The 25865-nt window shown below is 55.9% G+C and overlaps 2 protein-coding genes across 7 annotated transcripts; one reads left to right on the top strand and one right to left on the bottom strand.

Moving 5' to 3' along the window:
• On the top strand, positions 1–11253 carry Agpat2 (1-acylglycerol-3-phosphate O-acyltransferase 2). Its single transcript, XM_075985506.1, has 6 exons — positions 1–275; positions 7261–7394; positions 8047–8222; positions 8338–8433; positions 9694–9766; positions 10577–11253. Exons 1-6 carry the CDS (start codon positions 94–96, stop codon positions 10747–10749), a joined length of 834 nt encoding a protein of 277 aa, XP_075841621.1. The 5' UTR covers positions 1–93; the 3' UTR covers positions 10750–11253.
• Egfl7 (EGF like domain multiple 7) lies at positions 11227–23136 on the bottom strand. 6 transcript variants are annotated; one of them, XM_075985507.1, is made up of 10 exons: positions 20124–20303; positions 18614–18704; positions 15258–15376; positions 14917–15042; positions 13905–14020; positions 13648–13743; positions 13318–13482; positions 12668–12732; positions 12042–12204; positions 11227–11927 (listed from the first exon to the last, which is right to left on the bottom strand). In XM_075985507.1, the coding sequence occupies exons 3-10, from the start codon at positions 15335–15337 to the stop codon at positions 11905–11907; spliced, it is 834 nt and encodes a 277-aa protein (XP_075841622.1). In that variant the 5' UTR covers positions 15338–15376; positions 18614–18704; positions 20124–20303; the 3' UTR covers positions 11227–11904. The 6 variants fall into 6 exon arrangements, with proteins under 6 accessions (XP_075841622.1, XP_075841624.1, XP_075841627.1 ...); XM_075985508.1 differs by lacking the exon at positions 20124–20303 and adding an exon at positions 23033–23136 and having other exon boundaries at positions 11761–11927; XM_075985509.1 differs by lacking the exons at positions 18614–18704; positions 20124–20303 and adding an exon at positions 17690–17722 and having other exon boundaries at positions 11672–11927.
• Between the last annotated feature and the right edge of the window lie 2729 nt (positions 23137–25865).

The raw sequence follows: 25865 nt of genomic DNA, 5'->3' as shown, positions 1-25865 counted from the left end.
GGCCCGCCCTCCACCCCCTGGGCTCCTCAAAAGGGACACAGGCGGCCAGCGGGCGGCGGACGGCGGCGCCGTCGGGGTTGGGGTGCGGCCACCATGGATCTGTGGCCGTGGCTGACGGCGGCGCTGCTGCTGCTACTACTACTTGTGCAGCTGAGCCGCACCGCCAGGTTCTACGTCAAGATCGGCCTCTACTGCGTGCTCTGCCTGTCCTTCTCTGCCGTGGCCTCGATCGTCTGCCTGCTGCGCCACGGCGGCCGCACCGTGGATAACATGAGGCAAGAGGGCCGGACGCCGGGATGGGCGCGCGCTTCCGCTTCCCTAACTTCTGTGCTCCTCGCGTTCTTTCCTTCCTGCCCCGCCCGCCCCGCTGTCCTCACGATCCCTAGCCTCCGACGCCCGGCTTCCCGTCCCGGGTCCCCAAGAACGCGCGTCACAATGCGCCCGTGCTTGGCACGACAGAGGGGCTCAGCCCTCTGGCGACCCCTGCGCGCAACGTGGGGTGGTGGGTGGCGCACGCCGCTAGCTTTGGGAGAGGGCGGGGGCCGAGCGAAGGTGGGCCAGGCCCAGTCCCACTTCACCAGCAGGGAAACCCAGACCTGGTGCGGGGCTTCCGGTCCATGCTCCCACCTCTCCGCAGGTGAGAAGACACCTGCGCCCAGGTGCAGCCACAGGTTCCCCTTGTCCTAACTTCTGGCGGCTGGGGGGCTGGGGGCGGGGCGGGGGTGAGCTGCCTTTGGACCAGGGTTGCTAGTGAAGAAGAAGGGGACAGACTGTGACCAAATCCTCCTCTGGCCATCTCCCAGAGAAGGATAGCTTAGTGAATAGGCAGAGGGTACATATAAAGGGATCAGGCTGAGTTAGTTAACCTGCCAATAGGGGCTGCCTGAGAGAAAAGGGCCTCCGGTCCTTTCTCCCTGCCCACATTCCTAGGAGACTGTTGCTACATTTCTCTCTGCCCCGTTTGGACTGTTGAGGTGGTGGGTTTTGCAATGCCCTGGCCTTGGTCTTGGCTGGGTGTTTCGGACTTGTGGCCCCTGACGCCCCACCTCCCCTGCGGTGGTTATAGGAACTATTTTCTGACACTGCTGTACCTGGCCTTGCTAGTCTTTGGCGTTAGGACGCTGTTCTGACCAGTCATATTTCGTGGGTTCCGGTCCTCATTTTTTCAGGGGTTTGGAGTGCTCTATTACCTCCATCCCACGTCCCAGGGAGCAGGCTGCAGGAACCGGCAGGGAGACCCTTACATTTCCTGTTGCTTGACCTGAGATTAAAGCCCGGCTGCGGGAGTGTGTGTGTGTGTGTGTGTGTGCTGTCAGTGAGCAGAGCCGCCCCCCCCCCCCCCCCCCCCCCCCCCCCCCCGGCACTTGAGAGCAGCTGGGGCCTGGTGGGCTTGGGAGCACCAGGTATGTGTTTATCTGGCGGAGTTGCTGCTCTCGCTGAACCGAATCACAGAAAGCCATGTCTGGTCCAAAGGCCATCAGGATGCAGCTGTGGGGTTGATCTACGCTTTTTTTTTTTTTTAAATCAGCCTCTGACTTGAAAGATCTGCAGTTGGTCCCTCCTCCTGGTGCTCTTGTGTGCCTACCTCGGTGGTCTACCACTGCTGCCCAGGAGTCAAATCCAGGCAGCCTTTCTGAGGTGGTGACTGAATATGGCAGGCTGATCAAACCAGAATGGAGTGTCTTGTGCCTCCCCAGCCCCTAGCCCTCTGCCAGATTCCTCTGGGGTTCTGTGGGCCTTCCAGCATCCTCTCCCAGTGTGCCCTGGGGCCCTGGGACATTGGCTGGGTAACAGCAGGTGTTCTGCCCCTGCTGGCAGGAAGGGAAGGCTCCCCACCTCCCTGCCCAGTCTCAGGTCTTAAATCCTCATAATAGCAACAAGTTGAGGTAGAAACAGCAGGCACCTGTGAGCATGCCATCCTCCAGGTGTGACCAGAGAGGGTGAGTGCCAGAGAAAGGGACTGGGTGTCTGGGAGGTGGAGGCTCCCATCCCCATCGAGGGCCTCCCTGGCTGGGGTCAGTCAACTTTGGGCTGCAGGTGCTGGTCAGCCTGGGCAACAGATGAGACTGAGGTTCGGAAAAGCCACCTGAGAGTAAGGTTTGGGGGTGAGTTAGGAGGAAGGGAAGTGAGGGCCCAAGTTTCCCCAGCCAGGACAGGGAGCACTGGGAATCAAACCCCAGAAGGCAATTCCATAATAAATTCTGTTATCATCCCTCATGGCCAGCTCAGCTGTGATGTTGCTGCCCATGGCTGGACACAGTCATGCTAAGGCAGTGGTTTTCAATCTTCCTAATGCTGCGACCCTGTAATATATAGTTCCTCATGCTGGGGTGACCCCAAGTATAAAATTATTTCATGGCTATTTCATAATTGTAATTTTGCTACTGTTATGAAGCAAAATTAAATATTTGAGCCAGGCGGTGGTGGCGCACGCCTTTAATCCCAGCACTCGGGAGGCAGAGGCAGGCGGATCTCTGTGAGTTCGAGGCCAGCCTGGTCTACAAGAGCTAGTTCCAGGACAGGAACCAAAAGCTACAGAGAAACCCTGTCTCAAAAAATCAAAAAAAAAATTAAATATTTGATATGAAACCCTTGAGAAAGGGTCTTTCAAACCCCCCTCCCACACACACAGACACAAAGGATCACAACCCACAGGTTGAGAACTGCTGTGTTAAGGCTGTGGGTACAATCTGAAGGCATTATAGGGCTGTAAGCCAGATCCCGAGTTCCTAGAGGGGCATCCCACTCTGCGCCTGGATTTTAGAGGAAGCCTTTGTCATTCGGTCCAGAGTTCTGAGATGCAAGGAGCAGCATTAGGAACACAGAAGCTATAGCTGACTAATCAGACATGGCTTAGGGACTGAGACCAAGGAAGCCCTTTGCTGTGTGTAGACCAGAGTGGGGTGACAGGAGGCAGAGGCCTTGATTATACCATTTGATTAGGGGATCGTAAAGCCCTGAATGGATGCATAATATTTTGCTCAGCTGCAAAGCTGGGTCACCTAAACAAGAACAATTTAGCCATACACACACACAGCCCCAGTAAAACAAGGGCAAGCCTCTCTTCCCAGCCCTGGATAGCCACCTAGAACTGAAGTGATGCAGCCTGTGACTGCATTGTGTCCTGTTGGGGGTAAGGGTGGGCATGGGGGACGATGGATACCTAGGACCTGCAGAAACTGGTCTTGGTTTTTAGGCAGAACCCTTAGATTTGAGCACTGACTGACTGAGTCCCTAGTGGCTGCAATAAGTGGGCGCCTTCTCTACTGCCTAGCTCCGGCATGGGCCATAAGAGCAGCATCATTTTAGCTAATCCTGGCCATTTGGAGGCAAGCAGCAGCACAGAAGTCTGTGGAACATTGCCAACAGGAAGGGTCCCTTCCTCCCCTGAAGCAATGGTGGCATCTTGACTTTTTGAGGACAGTGAAGCCCAGCTCTCACTGCCTTTGCTACTACTTCCTCTCCTCTTGATCCCTAGCTCCTACTGCCTCCATTCTCTCGGGCGTTTGCCCAGGCTAGATGTCCTACCCTAGCCCCAAGCTCCTGTCCCATCTTGTACTTCATTCCTGTGACATTTGCCAAAAAACTGCTCTGCCAAGTGTCCTTACTCGGATCTTCCCACCGTGGTCCCCCACATGGCCATTCCCAGCAATGTAGGTCTGGTTGGCCACGGAAGCCCCCATCTAACCGTTGCCTATCAACTCCCCACCCATCGTACTCAAGACCAGAAGTGAGGGCAAGGGTCAGAACAGCTGGGCCCTAACCTTGACTGCTTCCCAGCCTGCCTGGGGGAGGGGCCCGAAGAGGTCAGAGGGCTCCTCTCTTGGTGTTACTCTGCCCTTGTCCAGTCACCAAATCACTGTTGACAAAGGTCCACAGTGTGGAGTGACGACATCAGTCAGCTCCGTGGAAGGTGGCTCCGTGCGTCCTTCCCCTTGCACAGGTGGTGATACAAACTCAGGGAAGTCCAGTCACATATGGAATGTGGTGAGCCAGGCTCTGAATTACAGGCTGAGTTGTCCAAAGGGACACTGCCTGACATCCAGGATGCCATGCCAATTGGCTGGGCACTCACTCTGCCCCCAGGCACTTGGGCTTCCAATGGGCTTTGGCTCTGCCCCTGCTTAGAGACAGCAGGGCCCACTGAAGGACCTTGCATCTCATCCTAGGTGCAGGGCTTGGGGACTGTAGCTCCTTTAGGGGAAAGGAGAAGGGCGGTTCTAGTCTAGACTGGGCTGGCAACTCAATTTGTCCTACTGGGAATGACATTTCCCTTCAGGGGAGCCACTCTGTGGCTGAGTGGGGCCAGGCTGCCAAGCCAGCAAAGCAGGCAGACAGGACAGAGAGAGCCTCAGGATGGACTTCTGGAACCCAACAAATCCAGTTGGTATGTGGGCAGCCATGGCCCTGCCCCGGAATGCCCTCTGACCGTACACCTCACCTGGCTGGAAGCAGTGTTAAGAGGTGGACTTGGGTCCACGTGGCTTCCTCATTCCTGGGAACAGGTCACTAACCTTGCTGACCTGAGTTTGTTGTGCAGTCTTTGTAGAGTGGGCGTAAGGGCCTACCCAGTTCCTATGTCCTAGCAGAGCTGGATGATGGGCCTGAAGTCCTAGGTGTGGTACTTGAAGGTGTCTCTCCCCTGTTAGAATAAGGATTCCAGCCTAAACGTCTAATGTCTACCAGCTACACTGTCGCTGTAGAACTTAGCTGGCCCCTTCATCTGGGAAAAACTCATTTATTTGTTAATTGATGGATGGCTAGAACCCAGGGTCTTAATGCAGTCTGGTCCAGTTTTCTGACACTGGACCACACTTCCAGCCCATAATGATAAATGTCTCCCAAACTGGGGAGGGCTGCTAAGGGATGATGTAGCTCAGTGGTAGCATGCTTGCTTAGTGTTGCATGAAACCCTGCACCCCTCCCCGCCCCCACCCCCGCTACCACCCAGTATGAGAGGGGGTGTCCATGTGTGTGCCACTACCAGAGGGCACAGTCTGGAAGTGGCTGGAGACTCTTCCCTGGGCAGCAGCAGCACAGGGGTCTGTAGTGACAACTTCAGGCTGCCTGGCTGTCCCTTACCTAAGATACTCACAGGGAAGATGGTATAGCAGGTAGAGTACTTGCCACGCATGTGTGAAGTCACCAATGCATAAAGCCAGATGTGGTCTGTATTCCTATAAGTCCAGTACTGTAGCTATAGAGGCCAGAGGAGCAAGATTTCAAGGCCATCTTTGGCTACATAGGAAGCCTAAGCTATGTGAGACCCTAATTTAAAAAAAAAAAATTTTTTTTTTTTAAAGAGTAAAAGAGGCTAGGCGATGGTGGCACACACCTTTAATCCCAGCACTTGGGAGGCAGAGGCAGGCAAATCTCAGTGAGTTCAAGAGTTCCAGGCCAGCCTGGTCTACAGAGTGAGTTTCAGGACAGCCAGGACAGTTACACAGAGAAACCCTGTCTTTAAAAGGGCTGGGGGAGGGGGTAAAAGAAAACTTGGAAATAAAGTTTAGATTTTGGATGATTTGAGACTTGGGAGGATTTATACATTTCCAGCGAGGTATCGTGGACTTGAACCGTGTGTGTGTGTGTGTGTGTGTGTGTGTGTGTGTGTGTGTGTGACATGCCCAGAGGTAACTTCCTAGAACATCTGTATTGCGCCTGCCTTTGACTGTGGCCCCTCACATGAGCTCAGATGTGGGACTTTCCACTTGTGACACCCTGTCTGGAAACTTTGGAACTTCGAAGCATTTCAGATGCAGCTTTAGGGATGCTCAGCTTTCATCTTGAGTCTGGGATGTGGCTGGCTGCCAGAGGCTTTGGGTTCCACCCTCAGCATACACACCTTCTCCAAGAAATCATGTGTTCTTTTCAGGGAGTCAATTTTGATACTGTTGCACGGTGTTGGTGTTTCCAGATTCCCTGATTCAGATCTTGATTATCTCCACACCTCTGTGACACTGCCTTAGGACTTCCTGGGAACCTGGCTAGCCACCAACCCGCCCTCTAGATACATCTGGCTATAGCCCTGAGAGCGGTCAGGTGCCTGCGTGCTGGCCTGTTAGCCTTCCTAGTGTGCATCTGAGTAACGGGCCAGGATCCTTCCTGCTTCTCTCTGTGCCTTTGATGGCTGGCGAGACTGGAGGGTTCTCCTGTGTTGACACATTTTCTTCTCTAAGTTGCCTTCCCTGTCCCTTTGGAGCCTCCCGGGGATCCCAGCAGCTGTGACTTACAGATGAGGAAGTGGGTGAGGCCTCAAGCCCTGACCACTCTCTCAGGAGGGTCTAAAACCAGCCTGCCTGCCCCTGCAGTAGATGGGGAGGTCTGGCCTGGAAACAGGACGACCTGAGCTGGCTGAGAGGAGGCACTCCAGGTTTCCAGGCCTAGGGTCATGGCTGGTGTCATCTGGATTAGCATTTTTGCCTCCCTAAGACTCAGTTTCCCCATCGGTGAGAGTTGCTCTCCCCACTGCTGGGTTCTTGATGAGGACAAGCCTTGCAGGCTTGTTTGAGTCCCAGAGTCAGACGCTCTGGGGGGACATAGAGCAGTGGGAGGTGATGGGGACATCGTGTTGGTTTGGAAGGAGAAGTTCCATGGACAGACCGTGGCAGTAGCAGTCTAACACTGATGACCTTAACATACTCAGCTATGTGCATAAAGGCGGTTAAAATAGAAATTTTTACGGCATGCGTATTTTACCATATTTATTTACTTATTTTTGGTTTTTCAAGAGAGGGTTTCTTTGTGTAGCCTTGGAGCCTGTCCTGGAACTAGCTCTATACTCCAGGCTGGCCTCGAACTCACAGATATCCCCCTGCCTCTGCCTCCCGAGTGCTGCCACCACCGCCCAGCCCCATACTATTTTAAAAACTAAGAGTAAAGAACCAGCTTCAAATTGGTTGAACTGTCTAGAGATAGCTCTATAATCTGTAAGGGACCCCTTCCCTCAAGATTGCTGGGGACCCAATGATGGCATCTACTAATGTACATGTAGAATGGACTGTGCTGGGGTCTGGGTGTTGGCACCTCTACTCCCCTGTTCTAGTAGGCAAAGCAGGAGACAGGCCACCCTGTAGTCAGTGCCTGTAGGTCTCTTTTAAATGAAAGAGTACCCCTGTGGGGTAGGCAGCAGAGCTAATTGGCCCTCAGGACTCTGTCTGCCCAAGTCTCCTGTCCTGTGCTGCCTGCTGTACCCTCGCCCCAGCTTGCCCCTCTATGACCTCTCCCTTGGCTCATTTTGGTTACTGGTATCTCTGCCCTCAGCATCATCAGCTGGTTCGTGCGGTCCTTCAAGTACGTGTATGGCCTTCGCTTTGAGGTCAGAGGCCAGAAGAAACTGGAGGTGGATGGTCCCTGTGTCATCATTTCTAACCACCAGAGTATCCTGGACATGATGGGTAGGCTGTCATCAAGCCGTGGCCACAGAGACGGTGGCCTTTTTCATCACAGGTCCGGGGTAGGCTGGGTGGTCCTCTTGCTGGAGTTGGTTTGCAGGACAAGACCTATGCGTCTCTCTAACCACGGGCTTCCCTCAAGCTGGGCAGTAAAAGCAGCAGGCTGTACCAGACACGGGGCACAGGACTGCATTAGAGGCAGGGCCTTGACAGGTGGGCCACCAGCCCCTCCTTCCCAGGGAGTACCAAGCTGGGCTCTGAAACTATTCTCTTGTTCCCCGTACCCCGCCCCCTTTGTCTGTGTCTCTCTTCCTGTCTTTTTTTCCCCATTCGCCCCTCGGTTTCCCCTTCTCTCTCTCCTGTGTCTCATTTCCCCGTTTCTCTCCATCTCTTTCTCTGTGTCTCTCAATCTCCATCTCTGCCTCTCCACCGCTGACTTCTTTTCTCTCCTCTCTGGGTCTTTCCATCTTGCTTGTCTCTCTCTCTCTGGTTTCTGCTTCCTTGGTCTCCCTTGCCTGCTTCTGTCTCTCACTATATTTCTCTATCTCTCTTACGTTTCCCGTCCTCTCTCACTGTCCCCACATCTCTGTCTCCATGTATTGTCTCTCTTCCGTTTCTGTCTCTCGCTGTTTCTCTCTCCCTCTTCCTTCCATAGGCCTCATGGAGATACTCCCTAAGCGCTGTGTGCAGATCGCCAAGCGTGAGCTGCTGTTCACAGGGCCTGTGGGCCTCATCATGTACCTCGGGGGTGTCTACTTCATCAACCGCCAGCGTGCCAGAACTGCCATGTCCCTGATGGCCGACCTGGGTGACCTCATGGTCAAGGACAATGTGAGTATAGGCACAGCAAGGCAAGGTGGGCTTTGGGGGAGGGGGTAGTCCAGCTCTCTGGGGTGGCTAAGCAGGGTGGGGGCAGCCTAAGCCACTTTCTCCTTTCTGCTGGCAGCTCAAAGTGTGGATCTACCCAGAGGGAACCCGTAACGACAATGGGGACCTGCTGCCCTTTAAAAAAGGTGCCTTCTACTTGGCCATCCAGGCCCAGGTAGGCCAAGCTGTGCCCTTCTGGGGTCGGGGGTTGGGATATGGGTCAGAATGGTTTAAGGTTAAAGATGATATCCCAGCCAGACTGGGGACTGCTGGCCTTCAGGGACCTCCTCCACCATGTTGGGAAAGGGCCTCCCCACCAGCTTAGCCCCTAGCACCTGAGCAGGTTGGTGACCCTTGACAGCTCCCGAGAGTATGAACAGCAGCCTCCCCACACCCTAGCTGGCCAGGTGGGTGGTCTCCATCATTTGGGATTTCCTGAAAAGTAGGGGTGGGGCCAGTGAGTAGGTGGTTTGCTCAGCATGATAAAGCAGATTGTGCCTAGAATTTCCCCTGATGCCCCAGGCCTTGGCTTGATCATGATGAGGCTTGAGGAGCAGACACAGGCTAGTGGCAAACCCAGTCCTGAGCAGCACAAATGAGCTCTATCCTGGACCCTGGACTTCCCTTGCCCTCGGCCTGGGGTGGGAAAAGACAACTGGGTATCAGGAGTGTCCCTGAGCGGAGTCTGCCATGGATCAGCGGGTCCCTGCTGTGGGAAAGCCACCACTGGGAGACAGGGACAGGAATTTTTATCCTGCTTTATCGTTTGCTGCCTGGCAAACCTCAGCCTTCTCTGCCTGTAGCAGGCAGCCTTCTGGGCCCCTAGGCCCAAACCCCATACAAGATGGCGTGTACCCTTTCCCTGAAGCCCCCACCAGTTCCAAGGGGTTGGGAAGCCCAGGCTGGAGGAGCAGGAGACGGCACTGTGTCTGATCTTGGGAAAAGAGAGAGACTGGGGGGGCTATGGTAGGGGCAGGAGAATCCGGATATAGCGTTTCCTGCCCCTCCCCCAGGGCCTGTCTCGGGTACAGCCTACCTACCTTCCCGCCCAGGCTCTGGCATCCAGGGTTAATTATTACCCCAGTGCCATCTGTCATCATTGGAGCTGACCCTTGGGCCTTCCAGAAATACCAACAGGCTCCAGCCCCCTCCCCTAGTGTCCTGGGACTGAGAGACAGGGTAGGAGGGGAGGATCAGCACCGTCCACCTCCCCAGTGCTAAATGGAATCCCACCCTTCCACTTCTAGGGTACTTTATGTCCCAGCGTAGAGGGGGGGTGAGGGGGACTGACAAACGTTAACCCCGAGAGCTTCCTACACAGGGTGAGTCTGTGAAACACCAGGCCACCCGCATGGAGGGGTCAGCCACAAGGACGCCTAGCAGCAGCCGAGGCTCCCTTGTAGTGTCGTCCCTCAGCACGCGTCCCTGTCCACAGGTGCCCATCATCCCCGTCGTGTACTCCTCCTTTTCTTCCTTCTACAATGTCAAGACGAAACTCTTCACCTCAGGTGAGCCCACCAGAGCCGCACAGGAGCTCATCAGTCTGTCGTGGTCTCTCTTTTTATTTATTTTGAGGCGGGTTCATGTACCCCAGGTTGGCCTGCAACTCCTTATGTAGCGGAGGATGACTTGTTTAGCAGACGGAGTCCTGGACCCCTAGTAGTGGAGTTCCCACATCTGGGTGGGGAATGAATGAATGTCGGCCCAGCATTGCATCATCTCATTGCTCTAAGTGGGTTTTTCGATTTTTCAGACTGAAAAGCAGGTTCCAAACATAATTGAGTTCCTGCGATAACTGTTGGTCCAGGCTGTGCAGCACAATTAGGGACCTGTAGTGACCCCTGCTGGTGAAGGGTGGGAATTGTAAGCCGTCTGGGCTCCCCTACTCTCACAAACGCAGCCTCTGGCTCTTCCTTTATGTCACTGGCTTCTCTGCCGGTACCCTGACCCTGCCTGTGGGTTATGTGACACTGCCTTGGGAGTCAGAGCGGGGTCAGAGGTCTCCAGCATCTGAGCCCCTGATGCTCAGCACCATGGAGGACTGTAGGACCAAGTGTGACAAGGGACACTCGGGGGTTACGGAGTGCACTTTCAGGGGCAGAGATGTCCTGAGTCATTGGCAGTGGCTACAGGGGAGGGTGGAGTTACTGAAACATTTCCATGTTGCCTTGATTACAAGCATATGTGCCCCTCCCAGGAGCTGAGGATGCTGGCCTGGCTCTGGTGAAGAGAGGCTGGGCAGTAGGAGGCCAGGCGAGGAGGGTGGGTGGTAGTAAGTGGAGCCTCTAAGTCCCTGACATCCACTGCTTCCTCCCCAGGAACAATCAGGGTACAAGTGTTGGATGCTGTCCCTACCAGTGGCCTCACGGAAGCCGATGTCACCACGCTCGTGGACACTTGCTACCAGTCCATGAGGGACACCTTTCTACAAATTTCCCAGATGCCTCAGAACTCTGCCATTAAGGAGCCTGGGGTTGTGCCAGTCCAGTAGCCCAGGCCACAGAGGCAGGGGAGCTGGGGGAAGGCAGGTGGGAAGCAGAGGCTGGAGGATGGACAGAAGACCCTTCCCTCCCACCTACCAAACATCATCTTGTCCCGCTCCCCTGCTGGCCTGGCTCTCACTGGGGCCTGGACACAGGAAGCCCTTTCTGTCACAGGCCTTAGACCCAGGATCCCCATGTAACTTCCCACTTCGTCCCTGTGTCTCCTGAATGTGGCCATTCAGCAAGTGGGCTGACCCCCAAGACCACGAGGCACCTAGGAGTAGGCAACACGAAGCAGGATCAACACTCAGGAACCCGGTAATGGCCTGCATCAGGCCATCAGGAAGAGGAGGAACTTGGTCTCCCAGTCTCAAGGAAACCTGGGTCCCACAGCACCAGAGGGCAGAGACATCCTCACTGTCCAGTCTCAGTCACAAGTCACTGCTGTACTTGGTCTTTTTTTTTTCTTTTTTTTTTTTTTTTTTGTATAAATGAACTCTGAGAAGCACCTTGAGACCAGGGGTCTCTTTCAGAGGATGGGCAAGAGCCCCTCCCCAGACCTCCATCCAGGGATACAGGATAAGGGGGTTATATAACCACCCACATCCCTTCTCTGCGGCTGCAGTGTGTTAAGTTCCTTGCTCCCCACAAGCTGCCTGCAGGAGATGAGCTGTGATCGCCAGTGGTGCTTTTCTCTGTGGATGTGTGGGGTTCACAGAACTGAAGGGTGGGCAGGCCGTGGGCCTGGTGGAATGACCCGCCTGTTAGCCTCTGGCTGTGTGTGGAACCAGCAAGTCACCAAGGGAAAACTGGGGCCCCAGTACCTTCCTGCTGCAGCTCCTTTTCTCAGACAGGCAGGTTCACTAAAGTGAACTGAAGCCTCCAGGGCAGGAGTACAGGGCATGCCCGGTCCCAATTCACCCGCCGACAGCAGCTCAAGTCCCAGCTTTATTATGACAAAGATGGGGACAATCCTGACCTCACCTCTGGACAGGGTGCTCTCGTACCTTTTCTGGAAAGACCCCACTCCCCATGCCCAAGTCCTAGGAACCTCCTGAGAAGGAGGGCCCTCTGCTCACAGGCACCACCAGATAGCACCTGAAGTCTGGCTGGAAGGGGATGTAGAGGCGGCAGCTCAGTCCAGCCTGGGTGGCGAGATGCCATCACAGATCTTTTTTGCAAGAGCCTAGAGCAGAAAAGGAAGGAGGGTGCAAACTTGCAAATCTGTGTATCCCCAGCGGTAGTTCCGGCCGCCCCATGGGTTCCCTAAGATCTCTGGGCGGGCAGGTGTGGCACTCACAGGACCCTAGCTGCTCCTCCAAGAAGGAGACCTGCTCACTCAGGGAATCAATACGGTCCAGCTGCTGGAAGGAGTGGGTCAGCAGGCTGCCAGGGTCTCGCAGCCCATGCTCTGTGGCCCGAGAGGCGACGCTGTACAGTGGGGCCAGCACCATCTGGAGTTTCTGTAAGGGAGGTTGCAAAGAAGCCAAGTGACCCCTCTTAACCTCTATTCCATGAGAATGTAAAAAAGGACCAGCAGGGGGTGATATGTCCTCTACTGAGCTGTAGCAGCAGGGGCCCTGATTGCAAACAGAGGGAGCCCAAAGGCTAAGTAGACGCCCGTGTATAACATACCCACAACCTAGCTAAAAGATCCTGGGACCCTAGAGATAAGCTAGGAAGGTCATGGGGCCTGTGGCTTGATGAGACTTGCAAGACAGCAAGTATAACAGGCTAAGTGGGCTCTGAACCTCAGTTCCTTCCAGGCTGGCGAATCCCACACAGTGCTGCCTGGCATGGTAAGAAAGCCAGAACCCCTACAGCCCTTCCGCCATAGAACCTCCAACCACCCCATGGTTTGGAACCACAGCCTCAGAGACTATGGGGTCTGGACACCAGCGAGAGCCACTCCCAACAAAGCCTCACCTGCTCCAGGACATCAACCCGGGTCTGCAGCCTGTGCACCTCCTCCCTCACCATGCTGTCCATTCCTGGGGGCAGATCCGGGTACTGATCAGAGGAGTTTCCTGCCCCCCTCCTCCCCCAATGAGCTCCTAGCCTTAGGAAGACCTGCGTCTCCTGCCATAGCTGTGGGAGCAGACCCTGGGGATGCAAGGTCTCTGGGTGCTGAGGTCTTGGGTCTCTTGCATGCTAATGGTGGTCCTTACCCAGGTCCGATGTGCCCCTGGTGCTGGGCTGCTGACAACGCATTATTACTCACGGTACGAGTTTGAAGTGTCACAGCGCGTACCAAAAGTAATAATGTGCCGTCACCAGCAAAGACGTGACATCTCCAGGCTCTTTCACACAACTGGCTGAGATGAGGCTCCAGGTATGCCTTATCTCCCCCACGATACCTTCCAGAAACCTCTTCAGAGGGAAGTGGCCCCTTCCACCCAGACGAGGAACCTCCCTCCTGCCCAGGCAGTCTGGGCTCAACCCTCACAGCATCGTGCTGACCTCCATGCAGGGCTAGCTGCCCTCTGTGTCCCCCACGCTCAGCTCAGCCACAGAACAGCGCTCAAAACCTAATAACCACCCGAGTCCATTGCAGCAGGGTGGAAAGGCAAGATTACCTGTTGTGGGGTTTGGGGCCACCAGGGAGGGCCCCTCCTTGGGCAGGCAGCGCATTCCATCCGCAGATGGGCTTTGCCCCTCCCAGCACTGGCACCAGTAACTGCCCACGGTATTGACACAACGCTGGGGACAACTGGCCTCTCCGGTACTGCATTCGTCCACATCTGTAGGAAATGAGGGTGTCCAGTTAGTGTCTACAGAAGGCAAAAGGGCCTGGCCACAGACCCCTGTTAAAACCCACCTATCAATGGAAACCCACTTCAGCCAGCAGTAACCTAGGATCCACAAGGCACTAAGAAGACCTCTCCTTCAAGACGAGTGGGGCTTACCTATCTGGCAAGTATCTCCCTGCCATCCCACAGGGCAGCGGCAGTGGCCTGGGCGGATGCAACTCCCTCCGTTCCCACATGGAGGCTGGCATATGGCTGTGGGCAGAAGAGGCCAGTCTGTCACCAGCTCTGGAGGGGGTCTCCAGAGCCCTATGGCAGCCAGGGAAGCACAGCTTGTGGGGGCAGAAGGCAGCAGGGTTTCTGCTGGGCAATTGGAAGTGGGGTCTCACACATCAGACACTGCACGCTGCCCTCACCTGCTCCACAAGCCCCAGGGAGCCCGCTGGTCCTCTTCCAACCAGGGCAGCAGGCATAGCGAGGCCTGGCGGGAGTCGGCCCAGGGCTGCGGCGATAGGCAGTCCGGTAGATGGTTCTGTGGTGAACAGATGTGGTTCAGAGGGGCCCAACGTGGATGGCCCAGGCCAGGCCTTCTTTAGGTACAATGAACCCTGTCCACCTCATCTGTTTTGGGGCTATCTAGCAAGGATCACTCCCAGGGTCTCAGAGGTTCCCTTTCCAAGGCCCAGCTCGCTTGACACAGACAGGGTCAGCATACAGGCCTGTGTGTACCACTCGATCCACCAAGCTTCTGATGACAGACACACAGGCCCAGGAAGCAGCCCAGGGCTGGCTCCTGCAGTGGTCACTTCAGAGCTGGCTAGGGCCTGGCTTGCTTTGCTTCCTGGGCTCTGGGCCCTGGTGCTAAAGCGGCTCTCTGACTCCAGCACTCCCATAACTTTGGAGGTTCAGAAGTCTCTGAAACCAGGCATCTCGAGCCCGGAGCCAGAGCTCATGCACCTAAGCCTTCCTCAGGTGCTTCTAGGCGGGGAAGAGGCTGAGTTCCCCACATCAGAACAAGGACCTGCCCTCTTGGCTGCGTCCTGTGCTGCTCAGGTTGTTCTCTTAGCCTGGTGGGACATCGGATTGCCCACATGGACAGTGATCCTATGAATAAGGACTTCTAGCTAGCAATGCTGGGAAGGAAGGAGTAAACTCTGAAAGTAGCGGAGTACAGATGTGATGAGAAGCCCCTATACATGTGGGGGATGCCCTTGGAGGCGACATCCTCTCAGAGGACAATGTTGGGCATGATTACACGGCATCCTTGGGTACCAGCCTCCAAAGCGGAGAGGCCACCTTGATCACTGATGTCAAGAATACCTCACTACTTTGGCCTCAGCTCCCCGGGTCAGGGTGAGACAGGCTCTTGGGGCTCCAAGGATTGATTGCTCCTGTGTGGCGATGGGGGGATGGGCAGTGGGCACTCACCGGTAAGTGCTGCAAGCTCGGTGCCCATCACAAGTGGTGAGGAAAGGCTGATACACACGCTGCACAAAGGACTCCAAGACGGGCAAGGCAGGGCCTCCTGAAACTCCCACGGCACACACTCTGCGGCTATAGGGGATGGGGCGGCAGGGGGACAAGAGCTAGGACGCTCCAAGCCCAGATAAGTGGAAACATGAGGCATGGGGGCTTCCCAGTGTTGCTGTGACCAGGATCTTCAGCTGGAGCCCACAGGGAGTTATCTCCAAGAATTGGGGCCCACCTTGGGCAGGGTTAAGGGGCTCTAGACATGACCCCAGCACCCCAAGACCCAAGCCCTTGCTCACCTGGGCCTGTAGACATGCTCAGTACCACTTGCTGCCAACACTAGACACCATGCCACAAGCAGCTGTTGGGAGCCCCACATGGTCTGCGTCTCTAAGCAGAGTAGCCTTCTTTTGGCGGCCTAAGGATAAAGGTTGGGTCCTGTCAATCCCCTGTGAAACTCAGGCTTCCAGCAGCATCTGTACCCACTTACTGGGTGCTGAAGCCACCATTACCCCAGGGGATAGCATCCAAAGGCAATGCTAGCTCTCTCCTGCCTCTGGCCCATCTCTTCCAGTCAAGTTGGCCCCTCGCCAAACACGGAGAGCTAGGCCTGCTGACCAGGACTCTTGGGGCAGGAGGAACCTGAATCCTGCTAGGATTAGGGGCAAAACCCAGAAGACAGGTTCTGGGTGGGACAGAACTTGGCAACTAAGCCAGTCCTCCCCCTACCCAGACCCCGTTTCCTGAATCTTCCACCATCTGAGGTGGAATGCGGTGAATGGGGCTGAAGCTGGCACAGCAGGAGACTTCCTATCCCAGGTGGTCCTTTTGGACTTGGACTTCTTTGTCAAATGCTCAGCAAGCCCCCAAGGCAGTCTGGATTTCACAATGTACAGATGTCTGCTACCTGTAGGTGTGCAAGTTCTGGCCAGCATGGGGGTCAACAGCTTGCAGGGAATACCACTCTTAGACTAGAGTATGCGTATAAACACCTCCCAGCTGCCGGGGCAGTGGCCCTATTGTGCTCATGTCTGGGGCATAATGGGACAAACCCCCTCACACCCACCCAGCATGTCTTCAGAGCTCATCTCCAGCCTTCTTCCGGCTGTGTGTTAGGGAGCAGGAAGGCTGGTGAGGAACGCAAGAAACCCCAAGCCAGATTTAATGCTCTGTGACAATGCCAAAGGGACTGAGTCAGACCTGTGCAGAGGGGGAGGGGCAGCTGTCCCCCTGTCCAGCACAGAGTCAAGAGTGTGGGAGGCTGGCAGGGCTCCACTCAAGGTGCTTCCTAAAGGGGCAGCTTCCCCCTCCCCAGGCCCAGCATGGCCCTACAGACCCACTACCCCAAAGGAATGGGCCAGGAGACAGGTGTGAAGGCATCTGGGGTAATCCCTTTCTGTGAGACACCCCTAGGATGTCTGAGGCCCCTCTGTCCCCCTCAGTGATGGCATTAAATGGTTACTGAGCTCTGGCCGCTAGCTCAGCCCCTCTTCAAGGGCTATTCCGAGTCCACTGGGTTCTACACCACAGTCAAAGGCAGGAAGGTGAGAGGGAGCCTCTTCCCTGTAATCCCTATCCGTCGAAGGAGGGCAGAGATGAGTCATGGAGACTTAACGTGGGGGCAAGAAGACCATAGCAGGTGTGTGTCGTGCACTCTGTCTGAGCCAGCTTGGGAAAATTAACCCTGAAGGGAGAGCACCCTCAGGGGGTGGGCATTATCGTGCCAAGCAAATATCAAATGGCCCTGAGGAATGGGGCCTAGAAAGAGATATAAGCCGGTATATGACATGGGCGAGAAGGGGTCAGAAGTTTACAATCCCTGTGTGCCTAGCCCCTGGGGCCTGGAGGGTTCCTCTCCAGATGTTATTGCCCCCACAAATCTTAGTCCACAGCCACCTTCCTAGACTAGGCTGTCTAGAAAGGGAACTGTGTTTTAAAACAGGAGAAGCAATTTTGAAAAGTCATGTTTTGCCCAAGGCCAGAAGAGGCCAGCACAACAACTGGGCCGGCAGCTCATTTCCTTTGGTGTTCAGCCACTATGTGCCCCCTGCCATGAATCAGGCACAGGCTGTGGTGTGGCCTTCAAGTTGACAAGTAATCACGAACCCTCAAGTATCACCATAGGCCCTAGCAGCCCCTCTCCACCTACCGCTCAGCAGCCCCCAATGGGGGAGACTGGTCCGGCAGAGGAGGAGCCTGGATACCGCAGGAAGAGGGCCCTTGGCCCCTTTGCTGCAGGACAAGTGTCTGGACATCACCACCCACGGATTGGTGTGGAGAGACTAGAGGGACTCGGTGGGGGCGTCCTCTCCACGGCCTTGCCCCTGCCCCTTTCCAGGCTCCTTGGCGGTAGGGGCAGAGTGTGACACCCCCCTAGGACGACCCGACTGAGCTAAACTGTGGGGGTACTGCAACCATGGTGGAGGTCGCATGGCCAGGATGGGTAAGGGGGAAAGGCGCTCCGGCAGCCAGCAGGGGTCGCCATTTCTCAAGGCCCCTGGGCTCATTTTTTCTGGCGGCTGCAGGACCCGGGCTGGGGCGTGGGGTCCGTGCGCGGCCCAGCCGCAGCCCCGGCGCGCTCACCTCTCGGGTCCCTGCGATCGCTCGGCGTCGCCTGGGTGACCTACCCCGAGCTTGACACCCGACAGTCTCGGTCACCCCAGGCCCGCCAGGGCTGCCACCATACCCCTGCCCCCAGCGCCCCGACCCCCCTGGCTCCCTCCGCACTCACCGCGCGGTCCGGGGCGCGCACGCGCCGCCGCAGCCGGCGTGCTGTGGGGGGCCCCCAGTCCCGCCCCGCCCCTCCCTCGGCCCCGCCCCACCTGCTGCCTGAAAGGGAGCCCTACTCCCTCCCCATGGGCTCCCAGTTCCATTAGTCCCCATTTAGCAGATGGGGAAACTGAGTCTCAGCAGCGGAGGCTCCTAAGAGCTTTGTAGCGAGTAAACCAGACCCTGGTGGTGTAGATGCGATCCAGCCTCTGAGTGCTGCCGCTCGAGCCCCCTTAGTGCATCCTGACTGTCCCCAGCCCTGCAGCAGGATCGAGTATCTACTGGGGACATAGGACTAAACAGGTTCTAGGAGTCAGGAAGTCGTGAAGGGCTCCCACAAGGACTTGGCTAACTCTCCTGACTGGTGCTCCTGGGTGGTATTAAAAAACTACAGCTGACCAGGTAACTAGATGCCAGACAAGAGGTGAAGTCAGACTAGTCTTGCAGCCATGCAAAGGGTGGGCATCATGACACACCCAGCCCCAATACTAGTCTGAGATCACTGGGCAGAGCCCAGATGAGAACCACAAGCCTCCTTGGAAGCCATGGGCCTTTACGTGGGGAGACCTACCAGGGATCTCTCTTGACACCCCTTGTCACTGCCTTATTCAAGATAGTCAGAACCACCCCTGGTGCTCCTCCTATAAGCTGACGGAGCCCAGGCTCTGCCCCACAGACTTCTGAATTGGTCATCTTTCCTCTTTCCCAGTCTCCATTTCTGAATTCCTTCTGCATTTCTATTGCCTCTGTGATTATCCTAGCTCTGAAGGTGCATAAGCTAGTCAGTTTCTTCAACCCTAGCCATATCTTGGTTAACATATGTTTCTGGGCATGCTCCCTGCAAGGCAGAACTCCTGACTGCTGTCCAGAAGAGTGGGGGACTCACCTGTGGTCCGGCTTCCAGTCATCCCCTGGGTACCAGTGGCAGCTGTTCTTATGAGCAGACGGAACAGCCAGAGTCTTGCAGCTTCTGGAGGCTGTGGGTCAAAAATGGAGTATGAATTGGGGCCTTGCTTACTCTCGCCCAGGCTTCCGTATAGCTACAGTGTTTCAACCTGCTCCAGACCTGCAGACCCTTCTGCTTACCCATCATGTCCCAGGTTAATCTGGCCTGGTTCCTAGAAGCAGCCCCTGACCACAGAAAGCACCGGTTTGATCTACCCAGCTCCCCACCACTGGTCAAATGTGACCCTGCTGAGTAGAATGGGTGTTCCCCTCCCCTTCAGAAGCCGAGTGCAGTGTACAGACTATGCACTAACAGGAAAGGCCTAGCAGCTCAGAGCTCCGGGGTCCACCTTGGTCGGTGCACAGGAGCTGAAGGGAGGGATTTCTGAACACGGCCTCTCCTCTGTTCATTGGCTACTACCCTGCACTAGGAATCCTCCTGTCAAATGGGACTACTGTTGTAATGGGGTTCCTGGGTCTCCTGCCCCCCCAAACCCATGCAAGTCATTTATCACCCAGTCTCAGCAGTAAAGAACTGCACCGGATGCCAAGGTGGGGAGAACCCTGCACAGCTTTTGCCCATATTGGTTCCTGGAGCTGTGGTCATTTGAACCTTTGGCCAGCAGCGGGTCTCTTTCCACTGTCTGCAGAGGGCAATTTAGGTGCTTTTAGGTGCTCTTCTCTGCCTGAATTTACCTAGGCGGAGACCTAACCATCTTCTAGTCTGAAAAAGGTGTGCTTCCCAGAGATGCCCCTGATTGGAGAGAGGGTCCAAGAAGCCCCTCTATGGTTTGGGGGGCCGAGAACAGGGCTCGGGTACTAGGCAGAGGGAGCACAAGAGGCTTCACCAGGAGCCAAGATGGAGTGACAAGATCACCCAGGTGACTCCAACTGCACCTCATAAAGCTTCCTAAGCCTGAAGCCCAAAAGAGATGGGCTCATCCTAGCCCCTATCCGTGCCCCTCGATGTGCACAGCTCATCCAGGTTACAACATGGCTTTCGGGTTCCCACTCTAGAGGCTAATTTCCTGGCCAGCATCCCCATTCCCCAGGAACGCAAGCTTAGGAGACCACAGCCCTGTTTCAGTGGAGAAGAGGACATAAGCCTTGATCAAGGGTCCTGCTGGGCTGAGCTCTGATGCCTAGCCAGGGGATCCTCCCAAGAGAAAGAGTGGGGCCAGGAGGCAGGTGGGTGGGGTGCCAAGCTGCTCTCAACTTATCGTTGCACGGGTTGGTTCCATGCTGCTGGGCATCCAGGGCTGAGGTGTGGAGTCCTGGCTTAGCCACCCAGAACAAGTGCTGGGCTAACAGGCAGTAAGGTCTCCTTAGCTAGATCGGAATGGCTAACAGTGAGGACCCAGCTGATGGGTACTGCAGCCATCTCATATGGGTCCTGGGGCACTCAAGACCCACACCACCCGCTTTCTACCCTGCAGGGCCATCCTGCATACCTGATGCCGCCCAGGCCTGGCCTTGGCCATCTCTGCTGCTTCCGTGAAGCCAATCATGCACCCTGCCCTTCAAGGGAGCGTCTGCTGCCCAAGACCCCTCTTGAGGTCTGCCCGCCTTGTCCTGTCAGCTTCAGCCTTCCTTGTGGCCCGCACAGCAGCCTGCTGGTGCCCAGAGGCTCCTCCCGAGCAAGGAAGGGTGGCTTTTTATGCTCCATCCCTTGTAAATCGGGATTGGGATGGGCCCTTCCCGCCGGACTTCCTGTGTGTGTTCTCTGCTGATAACAGGGATCCGTCAGCGAACAAACAGGAGGCCAAGGGGCTAAGGGGGGCATTAAGGGAGGGGGACCGACCAAAGTGTGGAGGAGGGGGTTGTTGTTCCCCTGGGACTCCAGGGTCTAGCTCTGAAACAGCCAGAGCCCCAGCCTGTGTTCAGGGACAACCTGGCTAGTGATGGCGTGAAACAGATAGTGTGACCAGGTCCTTCCCATTACACAGAGGTAGCAGGACCATAAGACTCCGTCCATGTGGGTGACAGAAGGGGTCCTCTGCTTCTTTGGGACACAGGAGCTTGGTTGCTCCCTAAATGGATGTGACACCATGTAGGTCCCCGAAAGGGGAAGCCTGCCCCCCTGAAGCTGTGACCAGGACACATGGGGGTGTGCATTGGATGGGAACTGGGAGTAGGCCAGTCAGACAGTCTGGGAAGAGCTTGTTCTGTGTAGCTCCCAAGGCCTAGGACTGGGGCAAACACCGAATCAGGCTCAGCTCAGACTCTCCTCGATCCCAGGCTTTCCTTCCAGGAGAGCTGCCCAGGCTGACAGGGAGCCAGCCCCCTGCCTTCAGAGGTGTGTAGGCAGATGGAGCTGAAAGCCTCCAGGCCCAGTTGACACAGGGGCTCTGGGATGACTATCCCTACGACCTGGGGAGCAAAGGGTGCTCTTAGCCTCTCCTCCCCTCCCTTAGCCCCAGCAGGCTGTGAAAGGGAGAGGTCGTTTGGTGGCAAAAACGGGGCTCTGTAATTCCCTAGGATCCTGGTTCCCAGTGTGACACTCAGCGGTAGGAGACCCGCGTCAGACACAGAGGCCCTGTGGAAGTGGATGGGAGGAGTGCAGTGCCAAGGGCCGGGCAGCCGCCAAGAACATGCCCAGATCTCGGTGACTGAAGACACCCAGAGTGAAACTTTTCCACCCCTGTCTGTCCCTAATGGTACCAGCCTGCCCGATGATGCCGGGGCATCTTTTCTGTGCCCTAACACTCTCCCACCCCACCCAGCTGGACACCTTGGGCTAGGATGGAGGTAGGGAAAGCCTGGGAGCTTCCTGGTGGAGTGTTGGGTTGGAGATACTGCCCCCACCCTGCTATTGCTTGCTTCACATTGTCAGCACCCTCCCTCTAACCTGGCCAGGGGAGGGGACTCCTGGAGGCCTCAGCCTGTGGGCAGGGAACAGAGTTCCAGGATAACACACTTCTTCTCCCAGAGCTCAGTTTCCCCATTTGTCCCAAGGGGACAGGAGAGGTATTGGTCAACAACAGAGTCATGATGGTTAAAGGGGCTCACGGCATTCAAATGTTGCTGGTCTGAAGGTCTAGAGATAGATTTTAGGAAGTGTTCTTGTCTTAAATTCAGACCCGTGAGGTGGAGACCCCATTCCCACCTCCTCCTCCTCCAAGCACACACACTGGCCCCACCCTCAGCCCTCCATTGCCTTGCTCTTCGTGGACTCTGTTTCCACCCGAGGGCTCATACCATCTACAAGGGCCAGAGTATCCCTCTCTCATGTCACCCGGGCCTGCCCCTCTGTATCCCAGCTCATGTACTGAGCCATCTGCCTTTCCCTCGTCTCAGCAAACATTGGACTGGTTAGGTCCAGATCCTTTCGTGTACTGAAAGGGAAACTGAGGCTCATAGAGGAAAGGGACTTGGCCAGGTGATCAGTGAGGTGGACCAGAGCTGAACCAGGTTAGTTCAGGAACACCCCCCTCCTTCCCTCAGGGAATCAAATCAGTCTGGGAAAAGTCATCAGACTTGGCTGGGCCAGCAGTGGCTGAGGTTACAGAGTTGTGATCCACCCTCCTACTGGTGCTCAGTGCTTAGGGAAACTGCCCAACTTACAGGTGTGGAGACAGGCTCCAAACCAGAGTCCCGTGGGTCTGCCTGTGGAGACCTGTGAAGGACTGCAAGCCAGTGGGGGTAGTCTGCTAGTCTGTTGTCCGTGTGTCCATCTTCCTCTCCTGACTACTCTGCCTTCCCCTACCCCAACCTGGTCAAGACTGGGACAGAGCCAAGAAAAGAGATCCTTGCTTCAGAGCCCCAGCGTACCATCTTTGCCCCCACACCGTCACCTGAATCCCAGCATGGGTGATGACTCACAGACACCCCTCAATCCCAGGGACAGGTAGAGAGGGCAGGCTGGGGTCTCACCTTGACACTGGGCACGTCAGGGACAGATAAAGGAGGGGCTACAAGGAGAGGAGGAGGAGTTGACTGACAGGCCCTTTGTGCTGCAGAAGGAGCTGTGCCCTAGGGAGATCAGGGACTCCCCTCCCCACCCCTGGAGTGCCTACTGCTTCAGGCCCCAGCTTGTTTATAGTCGACACAGGCTGGAAGAAGCCAGCAGCACCTCCTACTCAAGTCTGCCATCAACCACTGCCACTAGGGCACCCACACCCACACACCCGCCTCCCACAGCTCCTGCAGACTGGAGACCAGATGGGCACAGCCCATAACTGGGCCTAAAGTCCTGTGCCAGGAGCCCAACCCTGCTTAAAGCTTCACTGAAGGTAGGAACTGCTGCAGCCAGGAAACTACTCCCCACACTGTGCCTCAGTTTCCCCACGTATCTAACTACCTCCTAGCCTACCTGTCCATGCTCTGAGGTTGATGGTTACCAGGACCATGGTTGCCTTACCTTCCCACAAGCCAGGTAGGGTGCAGGGACAAGGACTGAACAGAGGCTTCCTGGACTCCCAGGACTCTCCTTGGACTCCTCACCGCTGAATGTCTGGCCTCTGCAGCCCCAGGAGAGGGTGGACCTAGGTCTCGGCAGAGGCCTACATGGGCATCTTGGAGAGTACAAGACCGAGGGGCAGCAGGAACAGATGTGTAAGCCAGCTGCACCTCAGGAAGGAAAGACCAGCACACTGCACAGAAAAGAAATGGGGCTTCCTGTTTATCTCCCAGCTTGGTGGCTGGCTTAGGGACAGGATGGCTCTGTCAGCCAAGCCTGGGCCCAACTTCCCATCAAAGGATGCTGAATGGTCAGTCCTCGCTGAGGTCTGGAAGGGACATGGCCGGGTAAGGTGCCGCATGGACCAATAGGTAGTCCACCACTGAGCTAAACAGAGGCAAGAAAGGGCTTAGATTAACAGAAATGGAGTCTGCGGCCTGACCTGAGCTTCCATTCCCTTCCCTTCCCAGAGCTATCCCGCCATCAGGCATGGGTCATGGATGTCCAGGATTCTTTCTTGATAATTCCCAGTCAGCTGAGGCGGCAGAAACTCACAGAAGTGAACCAGGAGATGGGAGCAAGCCCTGCACATAGGGTCCAAACATAAGCAATGGCAGTGGAGGCTGCTGGGGGACACTCGGCTTTGCCTCCTCAGAGCTCCTTTCCTGGATGGCGCCATACATGCATGGCAACCTTTGTTATGCTCTGCACTCAGTGTGTAGGCCAAAGGCTGAGGGCTGCCCATGGGCTCCCCGTTTGGCCCTCAAAGTGTCCCAGGGCTGGGAAGTATCCACAACCTCTCCCCATTGGGCCTCCAGTGTTTCCCCATAATCTTTGCCTCTAAAGAGTGCCAGGAATTGTCATCTTCCACATGTCACTGTCCCCGATCTCCAAGCCACCAAGGCCCTCCCGGGTCTGGGTAGATTCCCTGCCCATCATGCTCATGTCTCGTGAGGCTTCAGAGGGACGGAAGCAGAGCTTGTCTATGGCTAACGCTTCTCTCCACATCAGGACGAAGGTCCATGATGGTTACTTGCATGGGTCCTGCCCCACCCTTCCAGGAACAGGACAGGGACAAGGGTCCTTGGGGGGAACAGAAGCAGTGCAGTGCAGATGCGGAAAGAGTAAAAGCCCCATCTGGCTGGTGGCCATTTGACATTATAGGGTATCGTGCTATAGCAAGTGCAGGCGTGAGTGCTCTTACCACAACCCTGTTGTTGTCCAGCCAGTGACCCAGGCTGGAGACAGAGCCCCACTGCCACAATCAAGGTTGCTCACCGTCCTGACCCCTATAGGCCCGTGGTGTGTCATGAGACCCACAGGTGCTGTGCTCACTCGTCCAGCGTGTTCAGTCCCCAATCAGGTCATGCTGCAGCCCGTGGCGGCATAGCCCAGCGTTTACCCACACGCACTGCTACGTTTTGTGGGGCCTCTTTCCAAGCCCAGACTTCCCCAGACCTGAGCACCTATGCATTCTCTGCACCTAGGCTGTCTCTGAGGGGTTATTGGCTCCAGGAAAGGCAGAAAACCAGCAACTGTGGAGCGACGCTCCCTGTGCTGTTAGGAGTGCCACAGTGCCGCAGTCTCAGCGGGCAGCCCGTACCGCTGTCATTTTAGCTGTTCTGCTGAGTTTACAGTGGAAGTGTGTGCTATTGCTTCATCCGTGTCAGGACTTGAGCCACAGAATCCCACCCTAAGGAGAGATTCATTTCCCAAGAAGATTCCCTCGCTCCTCACTCACTGCTGGGGACTCAGGAGGAGCAGGCCAGAGCCTGCAGCTCCATGGTAGAAGCATCATGAGGGCACCGAGGAAGGAGAGAGGTATCATGGAAGAGGCAGGAGATGTCTCTGGGTATATCAGCTTCTTCCAGGATCTAGACTCCTCCTACCCCAATTTTCTGACCTTCATGGATGGGCAACCCAGATTAACAACAGGGAAAAAATACTCCATCTCCAGGGTAGAAAGGGAAGTACCCAAGAACTCAGGTCCTGGGTCACATCAGTGGAACTAGCGTTGGGCCAGCATCCCAGCCCCCATTTAAGGCCATCCTGCCCTCTTCTTCTCTCCCTGGTAGAGGGAACCAGAGTGGGCACTCAGAAGCAGGGAGAAAGAGAAACTAGAAGATCAGGCCTACAGGCAGGCTCTGGGCTGCTGGCCTCGCCTGGAGGGGAGGAGCTGCCTCACACCAAAGCCCCAAGGGAATGGCTGTTCAAGGTCACAAAGCCTGTCACTACTGGGTCTAGACTGCCAGGGCTTAAGCTTCCCCAGGCTCTGCCAGCATGGGGAGGGGGTAGAGAACTCTCTACCTGGTGACAGCCAGTTGGCCACAGCAGTCAGAGGAGGCAGGGATCTCTGGGAGGGGATGAGTCAGTGAGTGTCCATCTTGTGAGACTATTATGGGCTTCCATGGAGGTTTCCCCATACGCCGGGTCAGAGTGTGGAGAATATCAGGAGTGGGGGGGGGATCTTCAGCCCCGCTACTATGGGACAGACCCAGGATCCCAAATTTAGAGGCTGGATGTCGGCCCTAAGGTTCCTCTCACCTCAGGCACCCATGCTGCCCAGCTTTAAGCTGCCTATTCTTGTTATTTTTAATATTCTTTAAAAGCTGGAGGAGGGGGGCCTGTATCTGTGGCCCGCCAGAAATCTCTGTTTCCTCTGGGCCAGGAAACAGGAAGTGTGTGTGTTGGGTGATGGGGAATCTGGGCCTCCGAGAACAATGGAAACACCATTGAGGGGAAGGGGAACTACGTCAGGGCCTGGGGCTGCAGGAAGCCTGACCTCTCCTTCTGT

Source organism: Microtus pennsylvanicus, chromosome 9 (assembly GCF_037038515.1).
Source record: "Microtus pennsylvanicus isolate mMicPen1 chromosome 9, mMicPen1.hap1, whole genome shotgun sequence".
Lineage (NCBI taxonomy): Eukaryota > Metazoa > Chordata > Mammalia > Rodentia > Cricetidae > Microtus > Microtus pennsylvanicus.
The sequence above is the reverse complement of the archived record's forward strand: the minus strand, read 5'-3'. Positions and strand labels throughout refer to the sequence as shown.